General features: G+C 46.3%; 3 protein-coding genes across 4 annotated transcripts; 2 read left to right on the top strand and 1 right to left on the bottom strand.

Annotated features, from left to right (window-relative positions):
• Window positions 1–2,635: 2,635 nt before the first annotated feature.
• Window positions 2,636–3,169, top strand: LOC139832745 (uncharacterized). The gene has a single exon (XM_071822585.1). It carries the CDS (start codon window positions 2,636–2,638, stop codon window positions 3,167–3,169), a length of 534 nt encoding a protein of 177 aa, XP_071678686.1.
• A 2,584-nt stretch (window positions 3,170–5,753) lies between these two features.
• LOC139832744 (secreted RxLR effector protein 161-like) lies at window positions 5,754–6,086 on the top strand. Its single transcript, XM_071822584.1, has one exon. The coding sequence runs from the start codon at window positions 5,754–5,756 to the stop codon at window positions 6,084–6,086; it is 333 nt and encodes a 110-aa protein (XP_071678685.1).
• A 2,681-nt stretch (window positions 6,087–8,767) lies between these two features.
• On the bottom strand, window positions 8,768–10,376 carry LOC127326746 (tropinone reductase homolog At2g29290). 2 transcript variants are annotated; one of them, XM_051353530.2, is made up of 4 exons: window positions 9,936–10,376; window positions 9,594–9,819; window positions 9,309–9,427; window positions 8,768–9,222 (listed from the first exon to the last, which is right to left on the bottom strand). In XM_051353530.2, the coding sequence occupies exons 1-4, from the start codon at window positions 10,224–10,226 to the stop codon at window positions 9,058–9,060; spliced, it is 801 nt and encodes a 266-aa protein (XP_051209490.1). In that variant the 5' UTR covers window positions 10,227–10,376; the 3' UTR covers window positions 8,768–9,057. The 2 variants fall into 2 exon arrangements, with proteins under 2 accessions (XP_051209490.1, XP_051209491.1); XM_051353531.2 differs by having other exon boundaries at window positions 9,321–9,427; window positions 9,936–10,372.
• Window positions 10,377–19,054: the final 8,678 nt, after the last annotated feature.

The following is a 19,054-nucleotide window of genomic DNA, read 5'->3' as shown; positions in this document are numbered from 1 at the left end:
GACGGCCTCCGTAGGAGGTGGGCATTTTCCAGCAAGCAAACTTTCTTGCTGAATGCATCCAGGATCGGCTGAAGATCAGAGCAATTAAGCCTGGAGTCAGAAAGCGGCACACCCAGTTACTTGCAAGAAGGCAGCTAGGGGACATTCAAACCGCCCAGGATCTTAACCAAGTCAAGATCATCACATCTGAAGCGCTTGCTACCTCGCATCCTTCCAGGGATCAATCGCTTGCAACGCTTGGAAACTAATCTGGAAGTGCTGGGTGCCCCCTCATGTCAAGTTCTTATGGCTAGCGAACAAGAACATGTATTGGACCGCTGACAGATTGCAACGCCGTGGCCTGCAGCACTGCCAACGGTGCGTCTTATGTGATCAGAAGCCCGAGACGATGCATCACTTGCTGATCACCTGCCATATCTCGAAGCAAGTGTGGCATGAGAAGCTCTCTTGGCTACGGCGACGTGCAGGCCACCGGAAGACGAAGCCTCGCTTTGCGGCCCGGTGGATCAAGGCCAGGCAAGCCACACCAAAATCCATGCACAAAAGCCTCGCCTCCGCAATGCTGCTGACAGCTTGGATGGTTTGGAAACAGCGCAATGCCTGCATCTTCGACAAAGATCAGCCTTCAGTTCCCCTGCTAGTAGAAAGAATTAGGGCAGCGGCGGCACTTTGGGCAAAAGTTGGGGCTCCCGGCCAGAGTGATCATCCCAGCAACTTGGGACATCCAATAAACTCTGTAACAAATGACGTATCTAACCTCCTAGGAGGCTTGTACCCTGCTTCTATTCAAAGAAAAGAAACCGAATTTTTTTGCATTTTCTCGGAAAAAAATGTCCATTTCAAAATGTAATTTTCTTCTTTTGATGTGAAAGCATAAAGACCATGGTTTTTTCTTTGTCCTGGTTTGCACACATAAATTTTTACTACCACTATTAAATTTATTTTGATCTATTCATCTATTTACATGGATTCAAGTTCCAGTCTAAGGTATTGTTTTAGTTTGATGTGTCCATGAGCTCACCAGCAGCCTTGCTGAAGTACTCATCGGTAAGATGTCTTGGCAGTTGTATTTTCTTTAAAAAGTGGCTCAATAGGATATACAACTTTAGTATCAACGGTTGGTCATATTTTTCCATTCGCATTGAGAAAGTGTTATTTGATCACCACAACTTTAAGAGAGAGTAGACAAGTGAAACTATGAACCCCGGTCCAATTTTAATCATAAGAAACAACTTTCCATCGCATTTATCATCTTTTATATTTTCAGCACTTATTTAATCCGAAAATACAAAAATACTTTTACTTATTGCAATCACTCATATCAACACCAAAACAACAAAACAACCTTGCATATCATATAGTTTGCATATCATCATCATAATTTGGCCACCACCACTATTTTTATTTTGTGTTTTATTTATTTAGTTGCATCACATTTACTTAATCATTTAGTTTTATTTATCTTATTTGTATCATTACTAATACCAAACCTTGTGCTTGAAAACCACTTGGTGGAGTTGGGGACACAAGGCATTTTATTTTGTTTTGTAGATCGCTTGAAGAGGAGAAGAACGAGTCACCTTAACACACATAATTCCCCGAGAGTTCGATATTAACCCTCGAGTCACCCTTGTGGGGAAAACACGCTTGCTACAGCACTCTGCACTTGGAGTCCCAACGAAGAGCACAGATTGTTGCCATCAAGTAGCTGTTTGGAGAACCCGGAAGGCATGCAAGTCCATGTACAAGTCGGCGACATGGAGTAAGAAGGCACATGACAAGAGTTGCCACGGTTTGACTTGCAAGATTTGTGGAGATGGAGATCACCATGAAGAGAGCCATACCATTTCACATTATAATTGCTTTATATTTGTGTGATTGTTATGTCTCTATTTTCTGCTTCTAAAGTTGTTAGATGGTAAAAAATTAATCCCTCAAAGAAGGTCTAGTCGGTTGCCCCGCCAAGTGCTGCACCATCAAGTTGGACATTGTTGGTAGTGGGCTCATAAAATTGAGGTGCTGCTAGTTCTTTCCAACTAGGTGGGTTCGAGTCGGACTCTTACAGCGTTAGCACTTGGTAAGCTAGACAAGTCTATCACAACAGTTGTGGGGCTTGGGGCAAGGTCGGTCGGGAGCCGGGGCATGTGATGCCACCCGACCAACAGGAGTCGTATGAGATGCGATTGGCAAGGTGTTGCCTACCTAGATTGCTTGACGGCTAGTGGTGATGCTAAAGCTCACTAGTCGACTTGTTTATTTAGGATCTTGAATCACTTAGTAACCATCGGAGGGGTGTTAGTTCTAGTGGGAGCGTACATTTAATTGTTGCTATTTTATGGATACATGTCTTAAGTGTTTTTGCATATTTTCTGTTGTCGATCATGGCACCTAGCAGTCTTCCTCAGTTATCCAGTTTTGCGTTGAGGTCGATCCTAGAGAAAGATAAACTTAATGGAACTAACTTCACCAACTGGTACCGTAATCTGAGAATTGTTCTCAAGCAAGAAAAGAGGGACCATGTTCTTGACAACCCACTTCGGATGAACCGGTAGAGAATGCAACCACTGCTGTCCAGAATGCCTACCGTAGGACTAAGGATGAGTCCACGGAAATTAGTTGTCTTATGCTTGCTCACATGGAACCGGACTTGCAGCAGCAATTCGAGAAGGTTGAGGCATACGATATGATCGAAAGCCTCAAAAGTATGTTCCAAGCTCATGCAAAGACCGAGAGGTACCAAGTCTCTCAAGCTTTGCTGAGCTGTAAGCTTAAGGATGGTGATCCACTGAGTCCGCATGTGATCAAGATGGTTGGTTACGTGCAGTCTCTGGATAGGCTGGGCTACCCCATTAGCGAAGAGTTCGTTACAGATATAATTCTGAACTCTCTTGGTCAGTTCATTTCGAACTACCACATGCATGGTATGGATAAGAAGCTCACTGAATTACATGGGATGCTGAAACAAGCAGAGGCTGATCTCAAGAAGGGCGCTAGTCAAGTGTTGAAGGTGCAGAATAAGCCTAAGTTCAAGAAGAGTTCTTGCACTAAAAAGAAGAAGACCAAGTCAGGAGGGAACACTCCGGACCCAACTCCGAGCTCTTCCTCAGGGACTAAGTCAACTCCTTCGGCTGGATCCACTTGCTTCTATTGCAAGGTGGATGGTCACTAGAAGAGGAACTGCAGCAAGTATCACGGATGAGAAGGCCAAGAGTGGAGGTGTGACTTCCAACTCAAGTACGCTTGTTTGCAATGTTATAGACATTTATCTTGCGGAAACACCTAATAGTTCTTGGGTATATGATACCGGATCAGTTATTCACATCTGCAACTCGTTGCAAGGACTGGTAAGAACTAGGAGCATGGCAAGAGGCGAGGTTGACATTCGAGTCGGCAACAAGGCGAGAGTCGTTGCGTTGAAAGTCGGCACGATGCAGCTTCATTTACCTTCAGGATTCTTAATGGAGCTAAATAATTGTTATTATGTTCCAGTGCTTAGTCAAAACATTATTTCTGGCTCATGTTTGATGAGTCAAGGCTATGAGTCTGATATTAAGAATAATGGTTGTTCTTTATATCTGAATGATATGTTTCACGGCTTTGCTCCCGTCCAGGACGGGCTATTTATTTTGAATCTTGAACGTGAATCTATCTATAATATAAATGCTAAAAGGTTGAAACCAAATGATCTGAATATGACTTACTTTTGACAACACATCGGCTTGGTCATATAAGCTGGAAGCGCATGAAGAAGCTCCATGATGATGGGCTTCTAACATCGTTCAACTTGGAGTCGTTCGAGACATGCGAATCTTGCCTACTAGGAAAGATGACCAAGACACCTTTTGCAAAGAGTTGTGAAAGGGCGTCCGACTTGTAGGCGCTAGTACATAGTGATGTATGTGGCCCAATGAGCACGACAGCCAGAGGTGGTTATGAGTACTTCATTACCTTCACTGATGATTTGAGTAGGTATGGTTATATCTACTTAATGAAACACAAGTCGGAAGCCTTTGAAAAGTTCAAGGAATTCCAGAATGAGGTACTGAATCAACTCGGCAAGAAAATAAAGTTTTTACGGTCGGACCGTGGAGGCGAGTACATGAGCCATGAGTTTGATGACCATCCGAAGAGTTGTGGAATAGTTCCTCAGCTCACACCGCCAGGAATGCCGCAGAGAAATGGTGTGTCGAAAAGGCGGAACCGAACCTTGTTGGACATGGTAAGGTCGATGATGAGTCGGACAGATCTACCTTTATCATTTTTGGGTTATTGTCTAGAAACGACAGCGTTCACACTAAGCAGTACCATCAAAATCTGTAGAGAAGACACCATATGAGATGTGGGTGGCAAGAAGCCGAGTTTGGCTTTTCTTAAGATTTGGGGTTGTAAAGCATATGTCAAACAACTTCAGTCGGACAAGCTCACTCCCAAGTCGGATAAGTGTATATTCGTGGGGTATCCGAGGGAAACCTTGGGTTACTACTTCTAAAACCGAGAAGAGGGCAACGTGTTTGTCGCTCGGAACGGTACTTTCCTTTAGAAAGGGTTTCTCAGTCGGGGAGTAAGTGGGAGCACGGTGCAGCTCGAAGAAATTCGTGAGGTATCGGCCACTAGCGAGTCGGCAAAAGCCTTGGAGGCTGAGCCGATCGTGGTACCTGAGCCAGAGTCTGCATCTGAGCTGGTGACCGCATCTGAGCCGCGGAGATCTGCAGATTGCGAAATGTTCGTGTTGTATTGCTGTTGGACAGCGATGATCCGGCAACTTATTCGGAAACGATGGTGGGATTTGATTCGAGGCATGGCTTGGAGCCATGAGATCCGAGTTAAAGTCCATGGATGAAAATCAAGTTTGGAACTTGGTTGATCTGCCAGACGGTGCAAGAACCGTCGAGTGCAAATGGGTCTTTAAGAAGAAAACTGACATGGATGGAAATGTTTCTATCTATAAAGCACGGCTTGTCGCGAAGGGGTTCCGGCAGGTTCAAGGAATTGACTACGATGAGACTTACTCGCCGGTAGCGATGCAAAAGTCGGTTCGGATCTTGTTAGCTATAGCAGCCTATTTCGACTATGAGATATGGCAGATGGATGTCAAGACGTCTTTCCTTAATGGAAATTTAACCGAGCATGTGTATATGATACAACCCGAGGGTTTTGTCGATCCGGCTAATGCTGACAAAGTATGCAAGCTTCAGAAATCCATTTATGGGTTCAAGCAAGCATCTCGGAGTTGGAACATTCGCTTTGATGATGTGGTCAAATCGTTTGGCTTCATCAAGAATGTGCATGATGCTTGTGTATACAAGAAGTTTAGTGGGAGCAAAGTGAACTTTCTGATCTTATATGTGGATGACATATTACTGATTGGAAATGATGTCCCGATGTTACAAGAAACCAAGAAATCATTGGAAAGGAGTTTCTCAATGAAAGACTTGGGTGAAGCATCATACATATTGGGAATACGGATCTATAGAGATAGATCAAGGCGGCTCATTGGATTGAGTCAGAGTACTTATTTGGACAAAGTGTTGAAAAGGTTCAACATGGAATCATCTAAGAAGGGGTTCTTACCGATGTCCCATGGTGTTAAGCTTAGCAAGACTCGGTGTCCTTCGACTGCGATGAGCTAAGCGGGATGAGTGCGATTCCTTATGCTTGGCAGTTGGATCCACCATGTATGCCATGATTTGTACTAGGCCGGATATTTCCTATGCTCAAAGTGTTGTGAGTAGATACCAGGGGTGATCTGGCGAATGCCACTTTGGACAACGGTGAAAACAATCTTCAAGTACTTAAGAAGGACTAAAGATATGTTCCTAGTTTATGGAGGTGATGATGAACTCAGTGTAAGGGGTTACACGGATGCGAGTTATCTTACCGACTACGATGATTCTCGTTCGCAATCTGGATATGTGTTTGTTATGAACGGAGGAGCTGTGAGCTGGAAGAGTTCCAAGCAAGATACTGTAGCTGCATCTACAACGGAGGCCGAGTATATTGCCGCCTTTGAGGCAGCAAAGGAAGCTGTTTGGATCAGGAATTTCCTGATGGATCTTGGTGTGGTTCAGGCGCGTCCAATCCGTTAGACGTGTATTGTGACAACAATGGTGCTATTGCACAAGCCAAGGAACCTAGACGACACCATAAGGACAAACATATACTCATGCGATACCACCTCCTCCGCGAGATTGTCGATCGAGGCGATATCAAGTTATGCAAGATACACACTAATGCAAATGTTGCGGATCCGTTGACGAAGCCTTTACCACAGCCTAAGCATGAGGCGCACATGAGATATATGGGCATTAGATGCCTGGACATATGATGTCGGGATGATTGACTCTAGTGCAAGTGGGAGACTGTTGGGAATATGCCCTAGAGGCAATCATGTATGACGATATTCCCAATGTATTCATAATGTAATAAAGTAGTCCATGTATGAACATCTGATATGTATCATTGAATATGTGATTCAGTTGTGGAACTATATATTCATGTTGTTCATACTATATTGTCCTTAGTCGTACAGTTATGCTGGGCACACAACTTAGACTAATGTGTGAGTTGACTGATGACTCGGTTCCACTTGTCAGGGGGCATGGTGATGCTAATCCAACTTACACTAACTCGGCTAAAGTGTTTAGCGAGCCGGACTGACCCATATTGAGATACAACGAACAAATCTTCATTTGTATGTCTCAATCAATGTAATCCTTAGACCTAAGGTTGTCGCATGATCTGAGTTGTGGATTAGCGACTTAGGTTCTATCAAATGCTGTTCCGTAACAGAACAGTTATAAAGGCAGGGTTCGGGTCGGCAAAGAAGCAAGCTGCATGACATGGATAACCAAGATGGGATTTTGCCCCTCCGACAGGAGAGATATTCTCTGGGCCCTCTCGTGTGATATGATTCGGAAACATGGCCATGCGCGACTCGGTTAAGTGTTAACCGAGGAGTTGGACTAAGTGTTAGTATGGGAATCACATATCATGGTACGAGAAGAGAGTTGAGCTATTAAAGGGATGACTTCGCCCATAGCTTGACAAAGTATATCGTGAGGCTAAAGGGACTTAGGCGCAAGCCACATTGAAAGGTATGTCGCCATAACTCTATGGTACTTGGGAGTCGGCACGTTCTTCTAGGAGCCGCTACGGTTGATCGATGTGAGTCGGACTCACATCGTGTCCAAGTCGCCATGAGCTTGTAGGGTCGCACACTTAAGAGCGGGAGCAAGTCGTTTGGGTTGGCCCCGAATCGAACACGAACTTGGTTAGTGAGCTGGACTCACGGTGACCTGAATATAGGCCTGAGTGAATGGGCCACAAGTGTTGTGGAGCACAGTATCACTTCCTATATATAGTGGGGCGTAGGATGCCCAAAGGGCACGGTTAGAAACTCCCATGTGTTGGGAACCCTAGCCACCACTCAGTCCAGCCGCCGTACTGGACCTAGCAGTCCACCGTCTGAGCTCCTCCTCGTACGTGTGTATACCGGCAGAGGTGCTGTACATTCAGCACTTCGACGATCGGGATCGGATCGGATCGTGGGACTGCACTGCTACACGACGCGTCATCAGTAATCCGCACCCGCGCGTCTAGTGGTAATCCTCACGGCCTTCTACCTCGGCTAGATCCTGGGAGAATCGTGTAGAAAAGTTTTGTTTATCTCTACGCGACCCAACATGGGGTAGCACCATAGGGCCACGGAGTCGGAGGTGACACCATGGCGTGATGGGCCTGAGGCAAGCCGAGGAACGGCGGGCGCTGGGGCGGCCCTGGCCACATCTGGATTGATCCTGCCCAAGGGTTCTGCATTGAAGGCCGTGGAGCCTAGGGACCCTTCCTGGGTGTGTTGGAGTTGACACCATCGCGCTGCTGGGGAGGCGTGGAGTGGAGGTAGCGGCACCGCGCGCCGAAGTGGCAGCTTCCTCGCTGGAAATTATGGCACGCATCAGGGCGGCGTGGTGGTGCTGTATTGTCTGCTGGGGCACGCGGTGGTGAAGGAGTTAGAGCGCCTCGAGCGATGAAGGCGGATGGGGCCGAGGAGGATGACTCGTCGGACTGCTTCAGTGTGAGCTCCTCGAGGAGAAGCGATGAGCGCACGTCGAGGAACGACGGTAGGGGGCACTGCTTGAGGGTCAGCGTGCGCATATAGGCAAGTTGAGACCCGAGGCCGCGGAGCGTGTTCTGGACGAGACACTTGTCCGTGATGGTCGTGCCCAACGCGTTGAGCTCGTGGGCGAGGATCTTCTGCGTGCGGCAGTAATCCGCCACGGTCATGGAGCTCTATTTGAGACCGTGGAATTCTTGCTCAAGCTAGGAGGACCGAGTCTCAGAGTTGTCGTGGTAGATGTTGGAGAGACGCGTCCATAAGGCGTGGGCAGGCTGCGGCGTGGTGGATTCGACAACCATGGCAAGAAGCTCGGGCGCGACAACGCTATTGAGCCATGATCGGACGATGACGTCGTTCCGACTCCACTGCGGCGTAGGATCGGCGGGGTACTCTTCCTCGAGAAGATGATCCTCGAGGGCGTACTTCTCGGCTGCGTCGGTGAACATGCCGCGCCATTGGAGGTAGGTGGAGGTGCAGAGCTCGAGGGTGACCGGAACAACGGCACGGATTCTTGGAAGCGCGGCGGCGAGCGCCCGGAGAGAGGATCCCATGGCGGCGGCTTCGGCTGCTGCCGCCGCGAGATCGGCGGCGGAGGGATCTTGCGGCGCCATGGAGAGAGAGCATCGTAAGCCCTAACCTAATACCATAAAGGCAAATATAATTTTTGCACTTAGATTGATTTGATCCCATTGGGATTATATAGTACAAGGAGGCTTGGCTGCCAAGGCAATACAATTTAGAAAATACCTAACTACTCTAGTACGAATCCTCCTTAACTTGGCCGGTTGATCGTGTCCTTCACGTATACGTCTAACATATGATATCCAGAGCTAAAAGCCTCGAATTACACAGGATGATCAATTACACAATTTTGCAGACATACAAATACTCTCTTCTCAAATTTATTCTCTCCATTTCATCTCGAGCAGCAGCAGCGTCATCATCTAAGCACTAATGGTTCGGCCACCATCGACGCAAATAACCTGGCCGGTGATGAAGGAGGCGGCTGGCAAGCACAGAAACGACACCGCCGCGGCAATCTCCATCGGCTTGCCGCTTCGTCTCATCGGCGTCTTCGAGTGCTCATCCGCTAGTTGATCTGTAGTTGTCTGTGCACAAACACAAGACGTCAATTTCATGCGAAGTTGCTTTTACAAATGATGAGGGTGCTAAAGAAGAAAGAGGCGTGTCGTACGTGTGCGCTTACATCTTTGATCAGATCAGTCGTGACGAAGCCTGGTGCGACACCATTCACACGGATCATGTCCGGTGCCCACTCGGTAGCAAGGCTCCTTGTAAGCTGGTTTATCGCTCCTGCATCCATACGGATACCAACGAGACATTGGTTATGTTAAACGATGCAACAATACAACTCGCCATTTTACACCCTAGATGAACTCTCTTCTTTTTCTCTGAACCCTCTTCTTCTTAATAACCAATAAAAATGGCAAAATGACTTGGTCGTACAAATAAGGCATACCTTTCGTGACATTATAGATCGCGGCGCCTGCATAGCTGATCGTGCCTCCAATGGAGGACATGTTGACGATGCTGCCTCCTCCTGCAACGGAGGAGTTAAGCAGAAGAGGCCTGGCGAGCTGGCTGAGGTGGAAGAACGACTCCAGATTAGTGGCCATCAGATGCGAGTACTCGTCCGCCGTGCTCTCCGCGGCCGCCTTGACGAACAGTTGCCCCGCGTTGTTTACCTGCATGCGTGGAGCAACAGCAAATACAGAAAATCATCAACATCTGCATGCATGTGTCGTCGTCTTCAGATTGTTTACTCAAGTACGTGTGGAACGTTGGCGACGAAGCCGCTTACGAGTATATCGAGCTTGCCGTCGAAGGTTTCCTTGATCGTCTCCATGAGCTTCTCCCTGTCGGCGCGCACGGAGACGTCGCAGACGGAGACGGTGACTCGCAAACCCTTCTCCTCCCACCGCCGGCGGCTGTCCTCCAGCTCGGCCGCGTTCCGGGAGCGGGTGTGCACCCGCGCCCCGAACCCGGCGAGCTCCTCGACTATGGCGTACCCGATCCCTTTGCTCCCGCCGGTGACGAGCGCCGTCGTGCCGGCGAGGCTCCACCGCTCCTCTCTGCTCATCTCGGCCGCCATCTCGATCTCTTTCGATCGGCAGTGAGGCAGGATCACTACGGTTGTCTGCTAGTACTACGTACGGTGTTGAGCGTTAAATAGAAGCTACAAACGTTGAGGAGGACAACAGTACGAGATGAAGACCAAGAGATTGCTGGACCGATCTCAGCCGCAGGGCCTCAGCGGCGGATGCAAAACACAACAAGGAAACTAGACTTGGAGTAGTAAAATTTTATATGACCACGTTAATTACGGCGTAGCTTGACCAGCAGTCAGCGAAGAATGAAGAAAGCTCTTGACCAAGTTGGTAGCGGCTGTTCGTGACGTCCCTGATGATCGGAGCATGAAGTATTCAGTGACGAGACGACGACCGGCCGGCGGAGGCGAGGAAGAAGAAGAGTGCTGGCGGGGCGTGCGTGCGTCCCACTCACGCCGCTAAAAGCCGCAACTAGCACCTCCCCACTTGGTCGACATGCATGCTATTGCTGGCACGATGACATCAAGGGAGAAGAGCAGAGCGAGCGAAGCAAAGATCGAGTGAGGAGCTTTATTGTCGAAGCGAACAACAGCCAATCAAACAGGCCAACAGCACACATGGGTTCATCGACTGACGACCGAAACTGCTGAAATTGTTTTGGGCGTTCCGATTCCCCATTGATGAATCGCCTGACTGAAAACGCAAGCATTGATCAGGTTACGCGCCCGAGTGGTAGTTTCAGTGGACTAACTTGTGGAGCTGCACATGTGCAAGACTACAAGGACAGATACGGTAGCTGAGCCCCTGAAACTCAAAAAGATCTTACGATACTCTGGTTCGGTCTCTGTTTGGGAGCTGTAGTTGTCTTTTTTTTTTGAACGAAAGGCAAAAGCTTTGCCTTATTCATTAATTAAGAAGAAAGGTGTCCAGTTTATTTGCGGAAAACCGGACAAAAACCGTACAACAACGACAACACCAAGGGGCCACGCCCACACCCACCACAACCCAGAAACAACGAAGCTCCAACCCGAAACACAACTCCATCAAAACAAGACGACATAACACCACCGCCGGAGAGAAGACGCCATCGCTGCTATGGGAGGAGCAGACACGGGACGCTCGAACGAAGATGATGAAGCCAACCCTCTGAGGAGCCCAACACTCGGGGCCGCCGCCCCGACATCCAGCCATTCCGCTACGCCAAGCGGACCACCAACACCACCTTTCGGGACCGCCATCCCGACATACCACCGCTCGCACTCGAGCCACGACGCCGCACGACATAGCCACCCGCAACCCAAGCTGCACAGGGTAAGCTGCTCGCAGACCACGGCCGCCGCACCAACATCCAGGGCCGCTGCCCCGGCCTAAAAGTCAATCGCCTCCTCCGAGGCGCGTCGACCGAGCCGCCCACCGCGACCAAGGTTGCCACCCAAGCTGTGGCAAGCCGCATCCCTGCACCATAGAGTTGCCGCTACACCGCTGTCCAGGGCCGCCGCCCCGGCTCTCCACCTCCTACTCGAGGCCGCCGCCTCGACATCCACCATCCCAGATGGAAACAACGACACTGCACGGCGTGAAGGTTAGGCTCTCCAAGACGACGCCCCCAAGGGAGAAGTGACGAGACCGCCGCCGACGTCCGCTCCAACCGAGATAGGAACTTGGGTTTTCACCCGGAGAGCATCGGCTGCAACAAAAGGTCGGGCGTCCAAGCGCATGATAGCCACATGCTACATGCCATAGCGCCGAAAGCATACGATTATTAATTCATGCTGCTGTTCAGTGACGAGTAGTAGGCTGTGTAGCCACCCATAGCTTAACTTCCATAAGTTGATCCATCTGTGGGTACTGCATGTTTTATCCAGACGCACGAGTGTCCTCACAATCAGCCCTTAAGACACATATGTCAGTTCAGAAAATGTCTGCGAAAGGCCAGCGTTCCCTGCACATCAGTCGAACGCAACGAAGACTGAGCTAAAATTTTACACTCGTCTCGGAGAAAGAGTTCATACCAAGATGTGTGCATACCTTTGCCCATTCATTGACAGCCTGAACAAGACGAACCTTCAAATTATCACGTGAATACTCCTTAGGATCGACGGGCACCTCATGCCTTTCTTGGAGTTGTCCTAACCTGATTGATGTGCCATAGAGCCTAATATGGAAAACATATGGTACTTGAGAAACATATAATAAAAGCAATTTTTTGGAAACCTTATAGGAAACAGGACACAAGCTGCGCCGAACAGAAAAGAACTAGAAGCAACAAAGAACAAAACTAACCTCCTTTTGGCAACCAGCAGTTTCAGACTGAGACCGAGAGATCGTTCGATGCATTCCACTCTTGGAGAACGAATGCAGACATAATAGACACAGCTTCTACAGGATCTAAGTCCTCCAATTGATTCTCGAGTAAACATTCTGTTGTTATTAACTCCTCAACGCATGCAAGTATGCAACTCAGCCCTTAAGTTGCACAACAAGATCAGAATCTATGTAATGGGTCTCCTTTAGTACATCGATGCTCACATATGGAAATGTTTTATAAATGTTACAACAGAAATCTTACAGGATAAATAAATAAATAAAGATGAAATTTGAGTTGCAAGTGGTCCACACTCGAACAAACGATATTTCCCTCATAAATCACGGTCACTGCCTATTGAGAAATTCAAGGTAACTAATAAACTGTGATAGCTTCCCACCACAAACCTCTGTTTCAAATAGCCCGATATAGCCGGCTATAGCCTTTCGTGAGGCCTGCGGCTACGGCTAGAGTCTTCAAATGCAAAAATGGAAATAGCCGCTAATAGCCCAGCTATAGCGCGGCTATAGCTATTTAGCCTCAATTTAGCTCAATAGCTGCTATCTTCCCACTCAACGGGCCCAAAAAAATTTAACCCAAAATTTTCAGAGCGGCCCAATTTATGGACACTACTATGTCATGAACTGCTGCTACTTAATGCTGTTGTAATATTTGGACATAATTATGTCCTTAACTATCTGTGAACTATGTTTTGGACAGAACTATGTGTAAACTATGTTTTAGTTATGTGCATCTCTTATGTGACTATGTTACTATGCTATGCATTTCTGAATTATTGATGTATATACTATATATGGTTATATGCTGCCGAAATATTGAACTTTTTCCCATTATTTAGCAAATCAGCTATATGGGTTTAGCCCGCTATAGCCTTTTGTAGCTTCAGAAATTGCCGCGGCTATAGGCTATAGCCCGCTATTTTAAACAGAGCCACAAATATGTGTAGCTGGAGCACTTGTTTGAGTGTATATAACTAAATTCCATTTAAAAACTAGCTTTATGATTTAGGCTGAACCAAACTATTGTTACAATACAGTAGGATAGGGACCTACAACCTCCTATTGCACACCAAAATCAGAAGTGACTGGACAAAGCAAAAAATCTTGAATTTTCTAATCCCCATGGATTTTGCTGTGCCAGAAATAATGGATAGGTTCCTAATCTACCCACAAGGAGAAGAAAATATATGTAAAAGTCTTACTCTGCCTTGAAACTGTGGGACTGCTGAAGTGCCTCAAATGACATTTGGTATTTCAGTTTATTCAGCTGATCAATGTACACCTTTTGCTCCTCCATCAATAACTTGTATTTCTTTAATTTTATTTATACAACCATGGCACTTGTTTTTAGACATTTTTCCAGTAGGTTGATATGTGCATGATACCTTTTAACTTGATCCATGTCTTTCATATTTAGATCTGCGTTGTATCAAAAATAAACATGTCAGAACAGTTTATAAATCAAGCACAAGAAGTGAAACAAAAGGCATTAAGAGATCACTGAGTTTGCTCTTTCCAGTCAAAAGAAATACCACAGTAACATTCAGATTTGTTAGGTAAATCATGATGCATGTGTTGCATCAGGGAAATAAAGACAAGTTCTAATGTACCAATAAGATTGTGAATACTGACAGATTTTTTTTTTCGAAATGGGGGTATCCCCGGCTTCTGCATCGTGATGATGCACACAGCCTTTTATTAATAGAATTCAGAGTAACAAAGTTTACAAAAGACTAGTCATCGAGGACTGGTCCCATAACCAACCATCGAACAAAAAGACTAAGAAGACTACTAATCAACATAGTCTTCTAGAAAGACGCCAACCAGCCTGGCACAAGATATCCTGAGCGACCATCAGGAGCCGTGTGCATCCAGTAGCCATGGCATCCCGCTGCCCCTCCGGTGAGAGTAGGGCCCATAGTTGAACCCAATGGGAAACCATATGAATAACCTGCAAAAAATGAAAAGAAGGTTTTTTGTTAAAGATTATATCGTTCCTGGTCCTCCAAATAGACCAACATAAAGCAGAAACCCCAATCCGGATAAATGCCTTAGATTGTCTATCTACTCCATTCAACCAATTACTAAACATATTAGTAATACTGGTAGGAGGTGGAAGAGCAAAAGTAAAAAGAACCGTGCGCCATAAGAGTTTAGCTAAAGGACATTCAATGAACAGATGTTGAATGGTCTCCTGTTCCCCACAGAAGACACACTTTGTACACCCATTCCAATGACGTTTAGCTAAATTATCTTTTGTTAACAACACCTTATTACTCAAGAACCACATGAAATTTTTTATTTTTAACGGAACTTTAACCCTCCATAAATATTTCCGTAGGAAAGGGGTGTGGTCACACATAATATCCTCATACAAAGACTTCACTGTAAACAAACCATTTGTTGTCAAATTCCAAACAAAACGATCCTTATCATGGTTCATTTTTTTGTTTGCCTTATCCTATTTGCAGCTTCGATAATTCTTGTCCATTTAAATCTTATCTTCTCTAGCACAAACCCGTAGGAGTTAAGTATAAACCATAAAAACATGTACAGCATAGGCCTGTAACTTATCCTACTTAAAAGATTGGTTGTACTGTAAACGATTTGGACATACTGGTAAACTAAGGAACACAGTAATGGGCATGCAGACAAGGTCTTTTTCTAATCTGGTTTGAACTTTAATGGACTTTAATGGAATAGCACTAGATGTTATATGGTAGTTTAACCATTGCAGAATATCTGTATATTTTATCGCATCTAGTGCAGGAGGGTACTTATTTCCATCTGGTCTTTAATATGCATTTGAACAGGGGTCTTTTTTCGAAAGCAATCAGCACTGCGTTCTTTGATTATAGTAATCCCTCCGATCCACAATAAGCATCGGGGTTTTAGGTCAATTTAGTCCAAATTTGGACTAAAGCACCGACACTTATTATGGATTGGAGGGCGATCTTGGCGTAGAAGAAGAAAAAAATGCCGTTTACAGAGGATATTCCAACAGCTCCAAAAACTGAGCAAGATGCTCAGGAGCGGCCTTCGAACAGCCAGTCAGTGGCGGTGTCGACAATTCTGCAGAAGACTGAATCAACAGTTGACAGGTGGTTGCTGAAAATTCTTTCGTTTCTCTCTTTCCACAAAGACCACCAGACAAGAGTGACCGTTGTGTTCCAGCCGCGCCTTGGCTTTCAATCTAGGCAAGCATGGAGAGAGCATCACCAGTCAAGGAGAGAGGTGGTCATGGCTGGTGGAGAGCTTGGCATCAAGCTAGTTTTACGAGTGACCCGAGACCAAACCTGTTGGGCGAAGGGGCAATTCAGAAAGAGGTGCGAACCGATTTCGAGGTAGAGTGCGGCACAGCGGGCAGATAGGGTCATTAGGCCAGCCCTCTTCTGCAGATTATCAGCTGTTAAACAGCGGTCAAGCACAGCTAACCAGGCGAAAAATTGACACTTTAGAGGGGCATCAGAGTCCCTGACCGAGGAGAGAAAAGCAGCCTTGAACCTGCCCTCAAACTGAAACTCGTAAGCAGAACCAACAGAGAAAACGCCGTCAGAGGTCCACCGCCACGAGATGGAGTCACGCTGTCCCGGAGTGAGCACGATCGACTGTAGGCGGTCACAAAGAGCAGTGGACTAGTTCAATGCGGGCGGCAAGGGGTTGCTCTTAAGGTGCCTAATCTATTGATCATCCACAAGGGCATCTCTAATTGAGAGATTTTGCTTGGGGCAGTTAGCAAACAGATCAGCCATAACATCTTTCAGTGGCCGGTTGAGGAGCCAAGAATCATACCAGAAGCATGTGAGCCCGCCATCTCCAATGTGGAACACGACCGAGGCATTGGATATTTGTCTAGCCTGAGTGTCAACCGGAACAGGAAGGCCAAACCAAGGTTTTGAATCATGCATCCAAACGTTGCCACAGCCACTGGATTCAAAGGGCGTTGCCATGTAGTTGCAGATTATTTATGGAAAGGCCTCCAAATTGGTGAGGGGAACAATTCAGCGACCAATTGACAAGGCACTTATCTCCTGTAGTCGCATCTTTACCAGCCCACAAGTAAGGTCAGATCACTTTCACAATCTTAGGGATGAGCCATTCGGGGTATTTGAGTGCAATCATCTGAAAGATTGGTAGTGCAGCGTGGACGGCTTTGACCAAGGTTAGACGGCCTCCGTAGGAGGTGGGCATTTTCCAGCAAGCAAACTTTCTTGCTGAATGCGTCCAAGATCGGCTGAAGATCAGAGCAATTAAGCCTGGAGTCAGAAAGCGGCACACCCAGTTACTTGCAAGAAGGCAGCTAGGGGACATTCAAACCGCCCAGGATCTTAACCAAGTCAAGATCATCACATCTGAATCGCTTGCTACCTCGCATCCTTCCAGGGATCAATCACTTGCAACGCTTGGAAACTAATCTGGAAGTTCTGGGTGCCCCCTCATGTCAAGTTCTTATGGCTAGCGAACAAGAACATGTATTGGACCGCTGACAGATTGCAACGCCGTGGCCTGCAGCACTGCCAACGGTGCGTCTTATGTGATCAGAAGCCCGAGACGATGCATCACTTGCTGATCACCTGCCATATCTCGAAGCAAGTGTGGCATGAGAAGCTCTCTTGGCTACGACTGACGTGCAGGCCACTGGAAGACGAAGCCTCGCTTTGCGACTGGTGGATCAAGGCCAGGCAAGCCACACCAAAATCCATGCACAAAAGCCTCGCCTCCGCAATGCTGCAGACAGCTTGGATGGTTTGGAAACAGCGCAATGCCTGCATATTCGACAAAGATCAGCCTTCAGTTCCCCTGCTAGTAGAAAGAATTAGGGCAGCGGTGGCACTTTGGGCAAAAGCTGGGGCTCCCGGCCAGAGTGATCATCCCAGCAACTTGGGACATCCAATAAACTCTGTAACAAATGACGTATCTAACCTCCTAGGAGGCTTGTACCCTGCTTCTATTCAAAGAAAAGAAACCGAATTTTTTTGCATTTTCTCGGAAAAAAATGTCCATTTCAGAATGTAATTTTCTTCTTTTGATGTGAAAGCATAAAGACCATGGTTTTTTCTTTGTCCTGGTTTGCACACATAAATTTTTACTACCACTATTAAATTTATTTTGATCTATTCATCTATTTACATGGATTCAAGTTCCAGTCTAAGGTATTGTTTTAGTTTGATGTGTCCATGAGCTCACCAGCAGCCTTGCTGAAGTACTCATCGGTAAGATGTCTTGGCAGTTGTATTTTCTTTAAAAAGTGGCTCAATAGGATATACAACTTTAGTATCAACGGTTGGTCATATTTTTCCATTCGCATTGAGAAAGTGTTATTTGATCACCACAACTTTAAGAGAGAGTAGACAAGTGAAACTATGAACCCCGGTCCAATTTTAATCATAAGAAACAACTTTCCATCGCATTTATCATCTTTTATATTTTCAGCACTTATTTAATCCGAAAATACAAAAATTCTTTTACTTATTGCAATCACTCATATCAACACCAAAACAACAAAACAACCTTGCATATCATATAGTTTGCATATCATCATCATAATTTGGCCACCACCACTATTTTTATTTTGTGTTTTATTTATTTAGTTGCATCACATTTACTTAATCATTTAGTTTTATTTATCTTATTTGTGTCATTACTAATACCAAACCTTGTGCTTGACAATCACTTGGTGGAGTTGGGGACACAAGGCATTTTATTTTGTTTTGTAGATCGCTTGAAGAGGAGAAGAATGAGTCACCTTAACACACATAATTCCCCGAGAGTTCGATATTAACCCTCGAGTCACCCTTGTGGGGAAAACACGCTTGCTACAGCACTCTGCACTTGGAGTCCCAACGAAGAGCACAGATTGTTGCCATCAAGTAGCTGTTTGGAGAACCCGGAAGGCATGCAAGTCCATGTACAAGTCGGCGACATGGAGTAAGAAGGCACATGACAAGAGTTGCCACGGTTTGACTTGCAAGATTTGTGGAGATGGAGATCGCCATGAAGAGAGCCATACCATTTCACATTATAATTGCTTTATATTTGTGTGATTGTTATGTCTCTATTTTCTGCTTCTAAAGTTGTTAGATGGTAGAAAATTAATCCCTCAAAGAAGGTCTAGTCGGTTGCCCCGCCAAGTGCTGCACCATCAAGTTGGACATTGTTGGTAGTGGGTTCATAAAATTGAGGCGCTGCTAGTTCTTTCCAACTAGGTGGGTTCGAGTCGGACTCTTACAGCGTTAGCACTTGGTAAGCTAGACAAGTCTATCACAACAGTTGTGGGGCTTGGGGCAAGGTCGGTCGGGAGCCGGGGCATGTGATGCCACCCGACCAACAGGAGTCGTATGAGATGTGATTGGCAAGGTGTTGCCTACCTAGATTGCTTGACGGCTAGTGGTGATGCTAAAGCTCACTAGTCGACTTGTTTATTTAGGATCTTGAATCACTTAGTAACCATCGGAGGGGTGTTAGTTCTAGTGGGAGCGTACATTTAATTGTTGCTATTTTATGGATACATGTCTTAAGTGTTTTTGCATATTTTCTGTTGTCGATC

This window comes from Lolium perenne, chromosome 6 (assembly GCF_019359855.2).
Source record: "Lolium perenne isolate Kyuss_39 chromosome 6, Kyuss_2.0, whole genome shotgun sequence".
NCBI lineage: Eukaryota > Viridiplantae > Streptophyta > Magnoliopsida > Poales > Poaceae > Lolium > Lolium perenne.
The sequence above is the reverse complement of the archived record's forward strand: the minus strand, read 5'-3'. Positions and strand labels throughout refer to the sequence as shown.

Bases quoted from the DNA above. Each gene is read 5' to 3' on its own strand.
- LOC139832745 (XM_071822585.1), top strand. From the start codon at position 2,636: ATGGAACCGGACTTGCAGCAGCAATTCGAGAAGGTTGAGGCATACGAT.
- LOC139832744 (XM_071822584.1), top strand. From the start codon at position 5,754: ATGCCACTTTGGACAACGGTGAAAACAATCTTCAAGTACTTAAGAAGG.
- LOC127326746 (XM_051353530.2), bottom strand. From the start codon at position 10,226: ATGGCGGCCGAGATGAGCAGAGAGGAGCGGTGGAGCCTCGCCGGCACG. The intron at 9,428-9,593 runs GTATGCCTTATT...GTATGGATGCAG, and splicing joins GATCTATAATGTCACGAAAG to GAGCGATAAACCAGCTTACA. The intron at 9,223-9,308 runs GTACGACACGCC...GTTTGTGCACAG, and splicing joins TCAAAGATGTAAGCGCACAC to ACAACTACAGATCAACTAGC.